At 43.8% G+C, this 17,374-nt stretch overlaps 1 protein-coding gene across 1 annotated transcript in view; it reads left to right on the forward strand.

Moving 5' to 3' along the window:
* The first annotated feature begins 315 nt into the window (after nt 1-315).
* Nucleotides 316-17,374, forward strand: part of TNKS (tankyrase) — an 83,177-nt gene continuing 66,118 nt past the window's right edge. The window contains exons 1-3 of the mRNA XM_079959183.1: nt 316-919; nt 9,096-9,320; nt 11,199-11,294. Of these exons, the coding sequence (XP_079815309.1) occupies nt 361-919; nt 9,096-9,320; nt 11,199-11,294 (880 nt within the window). The 5' untranslated portion in view covers nt 316-360. The remainder of the gene's footprint in view (nt 920-9,095; nt 9,321-11,198; nt 11,295-17,374) is intronic.

Below are 17,374 nucleotides of genomic sequence, written 5' to 3' on the forward strand. Positions count from 1 at the left end.
TATTATTATTATTGATACCCCGCCCATCTGGCTGGGTTCCCCCAGCCACTCTGGGCGGCTTCCAACAAAACACTAAAATACAAAGAAGAGAGTCTTAAGCCCTATCTGTCTGTTCCCTTGGAAGTAAGCTCCCCCGTTCTGCAGGGCTTACTCCCAAGTCAGCAGGCAAGAAAGAGCTGGCTGACTTTTAGGCCCCGCGCAGGGAACCAGTTCCCTACGCGCTTCCGTAGCCATCTCGGCCCGTGACGTCACGTCCCCCCAGCCTGGGCGCTGATTGGCTGCGAGGAGGCGGAAGCGAGGGCGGGCGCTCCGTCGCCGTTGCCGCAGTGACAGGACCGGGCCGCTCTTAAGAGCTGGGAAATGGCGGCGGCATCGTCGTCGCGTCGCTCCCAGCAGCAGCAGCATCACCACCCCCCCACGGGCGCGACTCCCGCGTCACCGCCGCCGCCGCCGAGCTCCAGCCTTTCCCCCCTCGGAGCTTCCCCTCAGCAGAGGCCCAGCCTAGCCGGACCTGAGGGGGAGGCTCGCGGGAGCAGCGGCCGGGAGGCGGCGGCGGCGGAGAGGCCTTTCTCCCCGGAGAGCGTCTGCGAGGCCGCCGGGCCTCCTCCCCCTCCGGGCTCGGGCGCCAGCAGCGCCGCCAACAGCAGCACAAGCAGCAGCAGCAGCAGCTCCGGCTCGTCGCCGTCGTCGTCGTCCTCGGCCGCTTCCAGCCCGGCCGCCGCCGCCGCCGAGAGCCCCGAGCCGCCCGCCCCGCCTCTGCAGCCGCCCCCCGCGCCCCTGGGAAGCGGCACTTTCCGGGAGCTGCTGGAGGCCTGTCGCAATGGGGACGTGACCCGCGTCCGGCGCCTGGTGGATGCCACCAACGTCAACGCCAAGGATATGGCGGGGAGGAAATCCACCCCCTTGCACTTCGCGGCAGGTGAGGGGCCGCCGGGGGGGGCGGGGGCGGGCCGAGCCGAGCCGAGCCGGGCAGCTGCCTGGGGCGCGTTGCCCCGAGAGGCTCCTCTGGTGCTTGCGGGGAACGGCCCCCTTGCAATGCTTAAGTGTGCTTAATCGGGGAAGGGAATGTCGTTGTTGTTGTTTAGTCGTGTCCGACTCTTCAAGACCCCGTGGACCAGAGCACGCCAGGCACTCCTGTCTTCCACTGCCTCCCGCAGTTTGGTCAAACTCATGCTGGTAGCTTCGAGAACACTGTCCCACCATCTCGTCCTCTGTCGTCCCCTTCTCCTTGTGCCCTCCATCTTTCCCAACATCAGGGTCTTTTCCAGGGAGTCTTCTCTTCTCATGAGGTGGCCAAAGTATTGGAGCCTCAGCTTCACGATCTGTCCTTCCAGTGAGCACTCAGGCCTGATTTCCTTCAGAATGGAGAGGTTTGGTCTTCTTGCAGTCCATGGGACTCACAAGAGTCTCCTCCAGCACCATAATTCAAAAGCATCCATTCTTCAGCGATCAGCCTTCTTTATGATCCAGCTTTCACTTCCATACATCACTACTGGGAAAACCATAGCTTTAGCTATACAGACCTTTGTTGGCAAGGTGATGTTTCTGCTTTTTAAGATGCTGTCTAGGTTTGTTATTGCTTTTGCACCCCAATATTCCACTTCCCCAGGATCTGTACGAGGTTGAACATGGTTGCAGAAGAGGCAGAAAGGCTCTTTACTTTTTTAAATAATAATAATAATAATAATAATAATAATTTATGTATACCCCACCCATCTGGCTGGGCTTCCCCAGCCACTCTGGGTGGCTTCCAGCCAAATATTAAAATACAGTAGGGATGCTCCTTCTGCACAGATCAGAGGCGGAGAGGGCAGAAAACTTGTCTGTTTATAATTTGACACCCTGGCAGCTGGCTTCCTGCTGCTGGGTGGGTGGGCCTCCACCCTGCTTGTTGTGGTCCACTCTGCCTGTAGTGGCTGGATCAACAACTCCTCTGGCCCAGAGTCCGAGGGCTGCGCCGAAATCACACACCTATCCTGTATGTGTGTGTGTCCCACACAGGGCAGCAAGGGAAGGGGCATGGAGCGGTAGTTGCCCTTTCCAGGAGCAGCCTCTGCCTACTTGGCCCTTTCTCTCTGGGCTGCCCGATTGGGAGGATCGGGCCCTCTGACAGATTCCCACTTCCCTACTGGGGGGAAATGTGCAACTGAACCAAGGGGTAGGAGGTGGTGGTTGCTGCCTCCCTGGGGCAGCCATCCACCCCCCTGCTCTTTTTCACTCACTTTCCCCTTTTCTGTGGGTGGCAGTCTCTGGAGGATGGGGCCTAGGATATCAGTAAGTAAGCAAGCTGAGGAGTTGCTGCTGCCTCCTCTTGCTCTGTTTGGGCAGTCCAGCGGGGAGGAACAAATCCTTTCAGGTAAGAGCTTCTCTGTCCAGACCCCCCCCCCAAAAGAATAGCAAGCAGAATTGGTGATTACTTAGCTGCCCAGAAGGAATGCCCATCTGTTCTCTCTCTCTCTCTGCTAATATTGGACTCACAGCAGGGGTGATGAGGGAAGACAAGAAGGCCTTGAAAGTTCTCTGACTGTGGGCCTGCTATAACTAAGCCACCCTGGAGAGGTGAATGGTCATGAGCTTTTTAAGTTCTTCATTCGCCACCTCTTAAAGGACAAGGGTGTAGACTAGAGGCCCATAGGCCCTTGATGTCAATTTAAGGTGAAGCATCAGTTGCTTCTAAGGACCACTTCACATATTGCAACATTACTGCTATTAATATTTCAGGTGTATACCGTAAAATGTTGATGAGGCAAGCACTTGTATCCTGTTGGTACAGGTTTTAGCAGAGGAGTAGTGAATGTGTTATCCTCAAGATATTGCTGGACTCCAGTTCCCATCAGCCCCAGCCCGCTTTGCCATTGGTCAGGGATGATGGAGGTTGTAGTCCCAAAACATCTGGAGGGCCCCACGTTGGCTACCACTGCATTCTGTGGTTGAGGTTTTTATGATACCTTAGACTGGTATAAGTTGTTGTGAATTGGAATTTGCTATTTTTCTCTGCAGATAACTGCTACCATGAGTTACCCACTCTGTGTGGCCAGTTTAGTGTTGGCGTGATAAACTTGTGTGAGATTGCTGCTCTTGTCTACAAAAGTACAGTGTGGTTTATTGAGTTTGCGGAATATGGAGGGAGAGTTTGCATGTTACTTTATTTGTAGCAAAAAAGTCTCAAAGTGACTTAACAAGATAAACTAAGAAATAAATAAATTTAAAGCCAAAAATCTAGCAAATGATGTGCAACACAAAATTCCTAAAACGCTTATCCTACAACACAATAGGAACAATAAGTCCCACCTCGCCCCCACTAAATGAGCATTACATTTTAGAATGCAGTGAGGAGAGGATTCTACAAATGAAAAGGCCACCACTGAAAAACAGATTTGTTCACATGAGCAGTTAATTGTGGAAGGGGGGATTATTGGGTTGTTGTTTTTATTATGATTATCTACTTTGTGGTTTTATATTCTGATTTTATCCTGTGAATCTCCCTGAGACCTGCGGGTATAGGGCGGTATGGAAATTCAATAAATAGGCTAGTTGTGAGAACTGTCTGAGAACCAGCAGCGTCTGCACCTCCTAATTTAGTGTGTTCTTGTTGGCAAACTTCAGCTTTTGTTGCCATGTAATGAGTGAAGAGGCCCTAATAAGTATAGAACTAATGCTTCTCTTTTCTCAAAAGTATTGTGTATGTTAGTTAGAGCTGAGGACTTTAGGATTTTTCCTGAAAGTCACACTAAAAGGACAAGTCCACATCTGTACTGCAATTGGAAGGGGCTCTGAGGGTTATCTAGTCCAACCCCTGCAACGCAGGAATCTCAGGAAGATCATACATGGCAGGTGTATACAACTCAGTGGTACCCAGAGTAGATCCACTGAGATGAATGGACCTAAATTGGTTGTGTACATTAATTTCAAAGGGTCTAGCCTGAATATGACTTAACATTAGATACAATCCATATTTATGTAGCTTTTAGATTCAAGAGGACATCAGACCAGTATCTGGTGTTTACTTCATATAAAATGTTTACTTTAATACCCACGGTTTTAAAGGATTTATGTCAACTGAAGAAAGTGTTCAGAAAGTTGGTTTAAAAGGGTTACATGAAAAAATTGATGCAAATCCCATTGGTATTTATTAGATTTGTTGAGCTGACAAATAGGATGTGTCTGACCTTAAGGAGCTCAGCTTGGGATTTCCTAGGGTGTTTTTCTGTGCCAAGTTCATGGAGCCTTTTTTAGTATCAAGGGCAACTGACCCACAGAAAAACATCAATTTGGGGGCTGCACACAACTATTAGTCAGGTAATTAACTGTATTCTATTCTCTTATAACTATCATAGGTTCATATATTGTAATGGCTGGAAGATGATGCTGGGGTTTTGCTTAGGTTCTCAGGTGGGGATCAAGTGAATGGCCTAAACCAGGCATAGCCAAACCAGATGTTTTCGGACTACAATTCCCATCATCCCTGATCACTGGTCCTGTTAGCTAGGGATGATGTGAGTTGTAGTCCCAAAATATCTGGAGGGCCAAGTTTGGCCATGCCTGGCCTAAACAATCTAACTACCACTCCTAGAGAGAGGCGGGAGTGAAGACACTATGAATTAATACTTCTGTTAGAGCAGGAAAGACAGGTGAGGGGGGAATCTTGGAGCCCTTTCCAGTAGCAGCACTCAATTGGTTGCTTTATACGCTGGCCCTTTCTGGAAGGAAGTGGCTCCCTAGAAATGCTTAGAGGCTGGTTGAGATTAAACATGTGACTGCATCCACCTCATAGATTAGAAGTTCCCCATCCCTGGTACAGACATATGTTCAAATCTCTACTTAGCCATGAGGCTCACTGGCTGGCCTTCTCAGCTTATTCTACCTCATGGGGGTGGCTGTGAGATAGAATGGGGGGAGGGAAGCATGCCCTGAGCAATTGGAAGAAGAGTTTGGGGGGGGTGTAGTGTCTCCCGCACTACACAGATGACTGTCTTCTGGTGGGCCAATTTTTCTTTTTCCTTTTCTCTGAACAAAACTTCTTGTAGCTCACTCTAGCAGCTGAACAATATGAGGAGTAAGCAAGTTTTTCTTTTCCAAAAATAGATATTCCTTCTTTCAAGTAGGTTTCTCCCAAACATAGGTGGCCCTAATCCCACACTAGTTATGAAATTTAAGAATTCCTGAAAGGCATCCTTGTTGTCACCTTCTGTCTTGCAACTCACAGACAATCTTGACAAGAATTGGAAACTGCTGTTTATTAGGTTATATGTGATAATGTGTTTTTCCCAAATCAAATTCATATTTTTGCTTGCATTACTTATTTTTTCTATATAGGTACAATTTTACTCACTATTTGCAGTTATTATTTAAAAATTATTTTGTTTACACCTTTGTCTAGGACAGCAGTTTTCAAACTTGCCATGGACCCTTTGAAAATGAGTGGGGGCCTCGGTGGATGACTTAAACATTTTTTTTCAGTGCACCATCAAAACCAGTGCAGTATTATGAAAAACATGATAGTTGGGTACCAAAGGAATAAAACTGGAAATTTGTTTGTCTCCTTTATATGCCGGTGCCAAAACCAGACAATCCCAATCAGTAACTTTTGGGCAGTTTGAAATATATGGCTTCATTGACCAATAACTAAGAAAGTTGAACATGTCTGATACACTAAAATTACAGGTTGACTCAAAATACAGCATTGGGCACCCAGACTATGAACCCTAGGCCTTGTTACCCTATGCAAAAAAATCATTATTGGCTCTAGGAAGCTTGATTTTAATCAAATGCAACACCAAGTACAAATATTCTTACCAATCTGCATTCTTTCCACAGTCTACATAAATGGCATCGTAAGCCACCAAGAGCTTCTGGACTAGGACAATTAGCAAATAAAAATCTTAGTCAAATCCAGTACTAGTACTGTAATCCTGTGCTCTTGGCAGTTAAAAGTTTGTTTGGTATATGTTCTGGGGTTTCAACCCTGAAGGCAGAGAAATGTGGAGCTCATAACTACAGAGTAGGCACATTTCATTTTGGGATGTTGTAGAAATAGAGACAAGTAAAAGTGCCATTATTAAAGCCGTTAGCGCTGTCTCGTTTGGGTTACAATACCCATCCTTAGTCAATTGTGTTCAGAAATGATGAAGTCAGATTACAAGTGCACATAATAGCAACTGGAGCTATTGCTGAATGAAAAACCTTCAAGAGATGAGACTGGAAATAAAGGGGTCTCTTTATCCACTTTTTTTTTAAGTGGTGAACTGTGAGAAGAGAACACTAGTACTCCACATATCTCATAGGTTTTTTTTGGGTTAAATATTCTAGTGTAAGAACTATTGATTTAAAATTATGGTTTTGTACTCAGGCTGAGATTATGCAGTAAGTGGTGCTGCTTGCTCATAATCTCAGATACAAAGAGTCCTCAGCCTCAGAAAAAAAACACTGGGCATACTCAAAGTAAAAAAGAAGGTGCAAGTCTCATCATGAAGTTCGGTTGGGTATGGCAGGCTGACGCAATTTACCAGCGCCGTGGTCAATAAGTCACCTGGATCCCATTGGAGAATACCAAAAGAACTGTGCCATCTGCAGAAGAGTTTTGCTATAGAAATAGAGAAGCAAATATATTAAGCATTTTACTGGGCTCTTAAGCAGGGATTTTGTGTTTGCTGCCTCATTTTCTTGAGCATTGTTAGCCTTATGGCACGGCCTAGGACCCTCGTACCTATGGGACCGCCTCTCCCGGTATGCCCCACGGAGAGCCTCAAGGTCCATAAATAGCAACACCCTAGTGGTCCTGGGCCCTAAGGAAGTTAGATTAGCTTCAACCAGAGCCAGGGCCTTTTCAACACTGGCTCTGGCCTGGTGGAACGCTCTGCCTCATGAGACCAGGGCCCTGCAGGATCTGCTTTCTTTCCACAGGGCCTGTAAGACAGAGTTGTTCCGCCTGGCCTTTGGCTTGGAGCCAATTTGATTCCGTCCCCCTCTTTCTTTTTTCTTCTCCTTTCTCCTGCGATGAGGCTACATTTTAATATTTTAATTTTTCAATATTTTAATGTTGCATTTTAATTTTGTTTTTAAGTTGTATTCATTCAACTTGTTTTTATTATTGCTTGTTAGCCGCCCTGAGCCCGGCCTTGGCTGGGGAGGGCGGGGTATAAATAAAAAATATTATTATTATTTCAAGCTGTTCAGTTCTGTGCTTGTCCTCACCTGCACTAAAATAATTACCGTATTTTTCCTTCTATAACACGCAGATTTTTTCTCCTAAAAAGGAAGGGGAAATGTCTGTGCGTGTTATTGAGCGAATGTGTGGTCCCTGGAGCCAAATAGTGCAAGGGGAGGCAAAAAAAGCAGACAAAAATCAAATCTCGAGTCTCCTAGAAGGGAAACTTGAAAAGAGGAAGCGGCTGCTTTCCGGCATTCTGCCTCAGGGTCTTACTGCCCACCCATCTCTGTTTCCTTGCTGTGTTTGCTCAAACGGAACAAAGAGCAGGGAAAGCCCCTCCCCTCCAGGCAAGCAGAGGGGAAAGCTGAAAACATGCAGGAGAGAGAGAGAGAGAGAGAGAGAGCGAGAGCGAGCTGGCTGGCTTGGGTGGGTAGGTGAGGGAAAACTTTTGCCTTCCTTTCCTCCCTACCCCTCTCCTGCATTCTTAGCCAGCTGCTTCTCTGCACACCCCTCTCCTGCTCCTTGTCCCTTCTGTGTTTTTCCTTCCCTCCCCACTTAAAATGTGGTTGAAAAGCATGGATCCACATGGATCCTCAGGATCTTTGCATTGGGTCAGCCCAAATTCACCATAAGAGCACATAGCATGTCCATGGCTACAGCCTGCCCCCCCAAAATCACGCACCCGCTGTTGCCTGGGGCTGCAATGGTGCAAAAACGTGGTTACAAAACATGGATCCACATGGATCCTCAGGATCTTTGCATTGGGTCAGCCCAAATTCACCATCAGAGCACATAGCATGTCCATGGCTACAGCCTGCCCCCCCAAACTCACACACCCACTGTTGCCTGGGGCTGCAATGGTGCAAAAACGTGGTTACAAAACATGGTTCCACAGGGATTCTCAGGATTTTTGCATTGGGTCACCCCAAATTCACCATCAGATCACATGTCTGTGGCCACAGCATGAAGCATAAAAATGATTCATCCACTGTTTCATTCAGAATGTTTTTTCCCTTGTTTTCCTCCTCTAAAAACGATGTGCGTGTTATGGTCAGGTGCGTGTTATAGAGCGAAAAATACGGTACTCATATGACCCAAAGGTGTGCCTTAGAACAGGACTTTTTCAGTGCTCTTATACCATTGATAACTTTTTTGTTGTTTAGACTGATAGGAAGGAGAACTTGCTAAAATGGCAGTTTCATCAGGGATTTCATTGGGGCTGTTTCAATAGAGGAAAGGCTTGAATCTGCATCCACATGTTGTGTGATCCTAGTCCAGATTGGGACTCCCTGTGGTTACTTCTTGAAAACCACCACCAAATACACAGATGCCAATGCAAAAATGTATTTACTGTTGTGATTTGGTCCTCTGTTGGTACAAACAGGTAGGAAGGAGCTACCCTAAACTACATGAAATTAGCAAGAAAATAGTATGCCGGTGGCGCTGTGGGTAAAAGCCTCAGCGCCTAGGGCTTACCGATCGAAAGGTCGGTGGTTCGAATCCCTGCGGCGGGGTGGGCTCCCGTCGTTCGGTCCCAGCGCCTGCCAACCTAGCAGTTCGAAAGCACCTCCGGGTGCAAGTAGATAAATAGGGACTGCTTACTAGCGGGAAGGTAAATGGCGTTTCCGTGTGCGGCTCTGGCTCTGGCTCTGGCTCTGGCCAGAGCAGTGATGTCACGCTGGCCACGTGACCCGGAAGTGTCTCCGGACAGCGCTGGCCCCTGGCCTCTTAAGTGAGATGGGCGCACAACCCCAGAGTCTGTCAAGACTGGCCCGTACGGGCAGGGGTACCTTTACCTTTACCTTTTTAGTATGCCATATTCATGAATGCAATCTAAGTCTTAGTTTGCACAATGTACTAGGTGGACTATATGTATATTTGTTTGTTCTAAATTCCGTATATTTCAGCATTTTAATGGTTTTTCTTAAATTACATATTTTTGCAGGTTTTGGAAGAAAGGATGTAGTGGAACACTTATTGCAGACAGGAGCCAATGTCCATGCTCGTGACGATGGCGGATTGATACCTCTTCATAATGCCTGTTCATTCGGTCATGCTGAGGTAGTCAGCCTGCTGCTGTGTCAGGGTGCAGATCCAAATGCCAGAGACAACTGGAACTATACTCCTCTGCATGAAGCTGCTATCAAAGGCAAGATAGACGTGTGTATTGGTAAGTGCATCTTTCCAAAAATATGTCTTTTCCCCCCAGTGGTTTTAAATAGCGTCATATCTTATGGGCCTATAGTTACTATTGTATTTACTCAAGTCTAATGCGCCATCGAATCTAATGCACACCTCAGTTTTCAGAACCTTGAAACCAAAAAAAGTATTTGCTGGCGAATGTAAATGTGTCATCAATTCTAATGCGCACATCAATTTTTGCAACTTAATTTGGCCCAAAAAGTTGAGCATTAGAGTCGAGTAAATACAGTATTTTGTAACAATAATGTTGATACCAAAGCAAAAATATTCAGGTGCTACAGAATGTCTGAAAAGGCCTCTTTACATCAGTTTCTCTATATTTTTCAGCAAACTATTATGAAATATACAGAGAACTGAACTGATACAATCTTTGCTTTGGCTGTTCATCAACTTCCTTGGTTCTTTGTTTTTTGATGAAGGATTCTGATTCTATCTCCATTATCAGCTCACAGGTATTATCCCCAGACCAACTTGCCCATCGAGCATAAACCTCTTGTGTTTATTCTGCAGCTAGATTGTTAGTGGCCTCCTGTTGGAAGTCCAAATCATCTCCTTCCTGAGAGGAGTGGATAGCGAAAGATCAGAATATCTGACACATAAATGGAGAGTCCTTAAGTGTTCATTAAAAACATATTTTTTTTATTTGACATGGTATAAGTTTTTTTCTATGTTAACTCTATTGAACAGTTACAGATAGGTAGCCGTGTCGGTCTGCCATAGTCAAAACAAAATAAAAAAATTCCTTCCAGTAGCACCTTAAAGACCAACTAAGTTAGTTTGAACAGTTAGTTTAACTCTATTGAACAGCCCACTAAACCCCCTGCAGGTAAACTTGTGGAGAGGCTTTCTTGAGAGCTGAATTGACTCTCTCTCACACACCCTTTTTAAATATGTGATAGTTGAATGCGGTATTGAATTCTCAATTGTTTTCAGGTTTTCCTTCCCATTGTATTTTTCCTTTTATTTTTTCTATTTCTGCATGCATTTGTATTCAGGTCTCTTTTCACTTTTAAGGTATTTTTGTATTGGTTTATATCAACAAGTTTCTTTTTTCTTTTTTAATGAAGGATTTTGGTCAGATAAATTATATTATTTGTTCACCCTAAAGAATAAGGGAGAAAAAAAGGAAAAGTGAGCATGATCCTTGATTATCTGGAATCCCTTTTGAAAGAAAAAGAAATTTACATGGCTGCCTGCTAGTGTAAAACACTGCATAATACTTCAGTTTATTGCTTTAGTTTCATGCTTTCATCTGTATAGGAATGTAATAGCTAATATATGAAAAACTGAGCTGAACAAAAGTCAGCATTATTAGTAATCCAGAGTCAGACCACTTGCTGTTACTGCTATGCTACCACCTCACTATTCTATGTACTGTATAGCCTGTGCAGATTTACAGTCTAATAATTGTCTGGTAAGTCTTTGTAGCTTGCTAGCCTTCTGGAAAAAATATAACTAGGGATGCAATTCTGTGGGCTCTTTTCTGGTAGCTGGGCCTGTTTAACTCAATGAGACTTGCATCTGAGTAGACATGTATAAGATGGCACTGCAAATCTATGTAAGACAATTATACTTGATGTTCAGGAACTGCAGGGCTAACTCCCTGGGCCAAATGAGACTGCTTTTTTTCTTTGAGCAACAACTGCCCCCTCCTCTCCCTGGATAAGATACTTTTGAAACATGTTTCGAAGTCATTTGAAATGCAAAAATGGAGGGGGAGATGCTCTCTTGATTGTGGCCTTGTGTTTGTGTGTGTGTAATATATTATATGGTTACTGGGACTATTTATGGCCAATGTATTCATTCTGCAAGTCGGTTTTCAGAGCTTTCCTCCTTCTTTGCACAGTGCTACTGCAGCATGGAGCTGATCCAAATATTCGAAACACAGATGGGAAGTCGGCCTTGGATCTTGCAGATCCCTCTGCAAAAGCTGTACTTACAGGTGAGAAGTATTTGGGTTCTTGTTACCTTACTGTGTGTAATCAGTCTCTTAAACTACTCCTTAGTTTTTCTACTATAAAACAGCACAAATGTACACAGCATGTTTACAGATTTCATTGTAGTACTTAGCGAGGACCAAATGTTATAAATATTATTTATTTCATAAAATTTCATAAAGTTGCTTGTTGTACTTCCTTCCTTACGGCACTCTACAACTAACTTGCAGTTAATGTATTTTGATTGAACTGTAGTGCTACCGATATCATTTTTCTATATATTTACATCATTTACTATAAACCATTTCAATCCTTTACAACTTATATACAGAAAGGAACTGATGATCATTTGTAGAATTAAAGAGAAAGTAGCATGTCTAAAAGTTTACATGACCAAATATGCTGATGGAAATTAAATGAAGTCTGCAGTTTTCCATATCTGTTTAAAGGGGCTCAGGAGTTATAGCAAGGGATGAAAAGCTAAAATCTATATTTCTATTTTGGTGGTTGATCATGATGTCACTGTCTTTCCTGAGAGAGTCTCACATTTTGAGGCTGTAAAAGACAGAGTACTGAATGAAATGTTAGGAATATAGTTAATTTTCTCATCTCTCTTTATTCACTTGCAAGCAAAAAAGGAAGTCATTTGAGACTCATGGGGAATAGAAATGAGGGGTGGTTTTTTATTTACGTGAGAATGACACAGTAGCTTGCTAGAATTATTATGGAAAGAAGAGTTTTGAGTCTGCAAATTATGTGAATCCCTGATGACTTTTCTCATCAGAATAATTTTTTTTAAAAAAATAATTATTTACAATACTTATATCCCACTTTACCGCTCTGAAAGACTTTCATAAGCAGCTTACAAAAGGTTCTCAAGCTCAAATCATGCTCAAATCGAGTACAGGAACAGAAATTACATGGAGTCCATATGGAACCAAGATTATTTAAGGCAGCATTTCTTTCCCTTGCCCTTTAGGGTGTTACTCCAGCTCCCACCAAAATCCTCTACAGCAAGGGTGTGGAGCTGAGCACCTGGGACCCATGCAATTAGAGCAGATGAAATGATAAAATACAGTGGTGCCTCGCAAGACGAAATTAATCCGTTCCGCGATTCTCTTCGTCTAGCGGTTTTTTCGTCTTGCGAAGCAAGCCCATTGACGGATTAGCGGATTAGCGCTATTAGCGCTATTAACGGCTTTTAGCAATCAGCTGAGAGGCGGCTTATCAGCGGAACAGCTGATAAGCGGCTTAGCGGCTTAGGAAAGGGGGGGGGAAAGCGAAAAAAAACCGCGGGAACTCGCAAGATTTTTTCGTCTTGCGAAGCAACCCCATAGAGAAATTCGTTTAGCGAAGCGCCTCCAAAATGGAAAACCCTTTCATCTAGCGGGTTTTCCGTCTTGCGAGGCGTTCGTCTTGCGGGGCACCACTGTAAATGTTTTTTAATGACACCATTAAATTAGTCAGTTTTGGCCATTCCTTAGAGAAAATTTTCTAGTTCTGTCCTGCTAGACTTGATAACCTTGGTTAGTGCTTTAAGCCATGTCTTTGTTATTTGTCAGCAGCTTGTGGCTTCTGAAAAAATTTCTCTGCACTTTGGATCTGACAGTTTAACTCTGTAGCCTGTAGTTTAAGACTGTGCTTAACCAGAGTGCTCTTTTTGGCACCACATCTTCATTATCTTGATATGGTACAAATACATCAGGCCAACAATTTGGGTTGCAACTAGAAACATATCAGTTACAGTACTTTTGTTAGCATTTACTGTTTGTTAAAAGAAAGGTGCTATTGTTGATTCCTGGAGTAACAACGTTGCTTGGTCAGGAATATGGCTGAATTGCTCCATATGTATATTGCAAATTGTTTACATCCCTTTTCTCCACAAGGTACCTAGAAATGCATTCTGAAAAACAGAGGGTAAAAGATCACAGATAGGAAGATGAAGGACCACCTTTCATTGCTTTCCAAGACCCCAGTGTTTTTTCCTGCCTTCTATGTTCCTGAGTAGGCAGTGAGGGTTGACTTTTGTTTCACACAAGCCAACATTCCAACACAGTTTAGGCCACTGTGTCAATTTCATAGGCAAAGTTCTATAAATGCATAATCAGATCCTATGTCTTCAATTGCAGCTAGTGAGTTCTTCAGTCTGATGCTGCTCATCTGCCAGGAAGGTAGAGAGATTGCTGATTTTAGGCTCAGCTAGTGCTGTAGCATGTAAGACAAGTCATCAGCCTATGTCAGTTCTTAGGGAAATTCCAGAAGTTAAAACAATTTCCTATTATTTATTTAAATAGACTGCAATAGTGAATTCTGTATGTTTTGTTAAGAAATCAAATTATTTAAAGTACAATTGATAAGATCTGATCAAAAGGGACTATGAACAGCCTCCTATAGCATCTCAGTTCGCATCCTTGCTTTGACCTTTTAGCTAAGCTATGGTAGAGTCGTACAGTACTAAATTCAGCAGATAGTGGCAGCTAACAATCCATTGGGCTATTATTTTTATCCTTACGATTAGGTGAGGCATTTAGATGTCCAGTTAAATTGGCCTTCCAAGTGACCCCTACAATGTGCTGGGGTACAGAGAGGGCTAAGTACTCACTCATAAAGACCACTGGGCACATCACACATCCAGGTGAAAGAATACATGGAACTCAAGCCACTGAGGCCTCTGATACTACGTTTGGAAGACTCAAGATTCATATAAACCCTGAAGCGTTGCATAGAAGTTAAGTCAATACTTCACCTTGCCTTGTACAGTCGAGTCTCTACCTGGGGACCTCAGACAGATCTTTCCCAGTCATTTATTCTGAGAGTAATACCTGGAGATGTACTCCAAATCTCAATTAAGCAGCGTGCCACGAACCGACTATTCCTAGTTTTTGTGATGCTGGTGTGTGAGAGAATCTGCTGTGAAAGGTATAGACCTGCACTATTTTCAGTTTTAAGTGTTTTTGTGCTGTTAATTATATCACCCTTCAGTTTAATTTCCCTGTCAGTCTTTTATCTGTTTTTAATGGAGTTTATGTTTTGGCAAAGAAATGAAAATCCTGATAATGTGAATTTTTAATACTACATCTGTTCACAGGAGAAAGAAAACGTGCATTCACCAGCTTATAACAAAGGGAAAAGAAAAGCAAATGTTCCCAAGCAAGCACATTGCTGGGTACTTAAAAAGATTGAGGGCACTGGTCCATAGGCACACATTAGCATATGCTAAATTATTTGTATAGACGCAAATTGCAATTTAAATGCCGCAGAAGGCAAGCCAACTAATTTCCCATCCAAATCACCCCATATAAATTATTTAATTAACATGCACCCCAGCCCAGATGATCCCAAATCATTCCTCTTCAGTGTATTTACCCCCAATTAATTTCCCAACTGATTTCATTCCAAATGATTTTGGTTTCCCTACATATACCCCATCATCTATAGTTAATCTTAATTTATTCCTCAAATTTATACATTACCCAGTAACAAAGATCACCCTGCTCAATTCAGTTTCTTCAGCTCCATTACCCACCCAGAAAAACTCTGAAAAAGATTTGAGGCTGTGGACTAATTTCTAGCAATGCCGCTGTTCCCAAGGAATAACTGCTGGGGAAAGGGAGAAAGCCCTCCTCAAAAACTGCCCCAGTGTTCCCTAGCTTACTTATTTCATACAAAAAGGGTGGGTGTAGTTTTTGCCACTTTCGTTAACCTTAAAATACAACCTTTAAAATGTGTCACAGAAGCAACTAGTTTTATTATAGGTTGGTATTTTGTTGATGTAGCAGACTAAAATACCTACTTTTTGACATTTGTGTTACATTGGTTGTGCTTGGGGATCTTGGAAATGTATCCCTGCCCCAACAGAGGCTACACAAAGTAGGAGCATCCATTTGGAGGGGTAGAGGGAGGGAGATTCAGGGAGGGGAGATAGCATCACTTCTGGAAGCTGTACATCCCAAGGGACCCTCTGCTCACCTGTGCTCAGATGCTGCGGGTCTGCCCTTGCCAGCCCGGTGAACCTTCTGGAGGGCACCAGGATGGCAAAAGCTGTTATAGGCTAATCTATATTCTTCCAAAGGGACGCAGGTGGTGCTGTGGGTTAAACCACAGAGCCTAGGACTTGCCGATCAGAAGGTCGGTGGTTCGAATCCCCGCAACGGGGTGAGCTCCCGTTGTTCGGTCCCAGCTCCTGCCCACCTAGCATGTCAAAGTGCAAGTAGATAAATAAGGTACCGCTCGGGCAGGAAGGTAAACAGCGTTTCTGTGTGCTGCTCTGGTTCGCCAGAAGCGGCTTAGTCATGCTGGCCACATGACCCGGAAGCTGTATGCTGGCTCCCTCGGCCAATAAAGCGAGATGAGCGCCGCAACCCCAGAGTCGGCCACGGCTGGACCTAATGGTCAGGGGTCCTTTTACCTTTACTATATTCCTACAAGGGACAAATAACTGCTAACAGTCTTCTGCTGTCCAATTAAATACATGTTGATTTATTAATTATCAGAGTTTTAATCTACAGACCTTTGACAAAGCATTCAGTCCCGTAGAACTTGGCAAACATGCAGTGGATTTAGTTGTGAGGAACTCAGGCTGATAGGTCATGGGTAAAAGTTACACTTCTGAATTCTAGCAAAGAAGCTGTTTGTAACTTGATGAACACAGCAAACCTTCTGTGCCAAGGGTAGGGAACCTTTGATCTTCAGATGTTGTTGGAATCTTAACATCCATCAGCTCTAGCCAGTGTGACTAAGGATGACAAATGATGAGTGCTGCACTCCAACAGGGTCACAGGTTCTTCACTCCTCTTCTCTGCCCTCAGGAACATCCTCCCCGCCAATACCCATCAAATACATGTATGTATGCATAATTCCTCATGATCTTGTTCTGAAATAATGAAGTAGAAGTTTTGCTAAGAGGTATTGGCAGTATTGTAACTTGGGTAAAAATAAGTGAGGAATCACAGGTAAGGGTTTTTATATTTGCCAAGGTGCGACTTATGGTTCTTGGTTTATTTTCAGCTTCCTTGGAGTAGTATTTTAAATTTGCCAAAGTGTTCTATATTCTTTTATTCTCACAACAGCCCTTTAAAGTAAGGCCATAGTGCAATTTTATCAAAATATGGTTTATTCATATGCAGCCGTTCCACAGCTAAGCCATGCTCAAGGTGACTGCGATTCCCCCAAAAAATTACATAGTTCAGTCTGTTACAAAAATATAAGAAAATTTTAAACAGTCATAGACGATAAAGGGCAGGTGGAAATAGGCCGGCAAAACAGGGAGCAGGTCTTGTAGGTAAGATGAAAAGAACAGTCCTACCACCTTAAGGGCTATCCTGTAGATTATTGCATAAGCTTTCTTGGGCTAGAATAGTCTTCATCAGATGTATCATTCTTGGTATTCCTTGACGTTTATATGCAATATTACTGTTATACACTTAAAACCAATTCATCTTGGTATAGCTACCTAGGTGGTGAAAAAAAAAAAAGAGAGCTAGTCTCATCTGGAGGTGGGAAGACATGCAGACTTGACTTGCTCTATGTGTTGTGTTCAAAGCTATGGCTTTCAGGGGTTCCCTGGAAACCTAATGGGTAATGGGGGAACAAGATCTGTTTGACTGTTAATGCTGCGAGTCCTTCCCCCTTATGCTCAGCCTCTCTCTCTCTGTAAATAAAATCATATATCCACAAAGACACTGCATTCTCTTGTGACATTCATTCTAAGAAATCAAAACCCAAGGTAAGCACTGGCACTCCCTAGTGTCTCACATTGGTTGGAGATTGCATTACACTGGCACCCTCACTCCTAAAGCAGTGGGAGAGAAATGTATTTCCTCCTTCTGAAAGCATCACTAGCTAGTTGTTTCTGTGTCAACATACATGTACTTGTGCAGATCTTTAGACATGTGCAAAGGGTGCTTAACAAAATAAACTGGTTTGACTGCTTTAGCAGTACCTTCTGCTGCAGAATCTCATTTGACAGATATAAAACCAGAAGCCTGGAGGGACCCAGGATATCATTCAACCCAACCCAACCCAACCCAACCCAACCCTCCAATCCTTTATTAATACATTTGCTATAGGCTTAAAATGCCACTGG

Source organism: Podarcis cretensis, assembly GCF_951804945.1.
Source record: "Podarcis cretensis genome assembly, chromosome: 17".
NCBI lineage: Eukaryota > Metazoa > Chordata > Lepidosauria > Squamata > Lacertidae > Podarcis > Podarcis cretensis.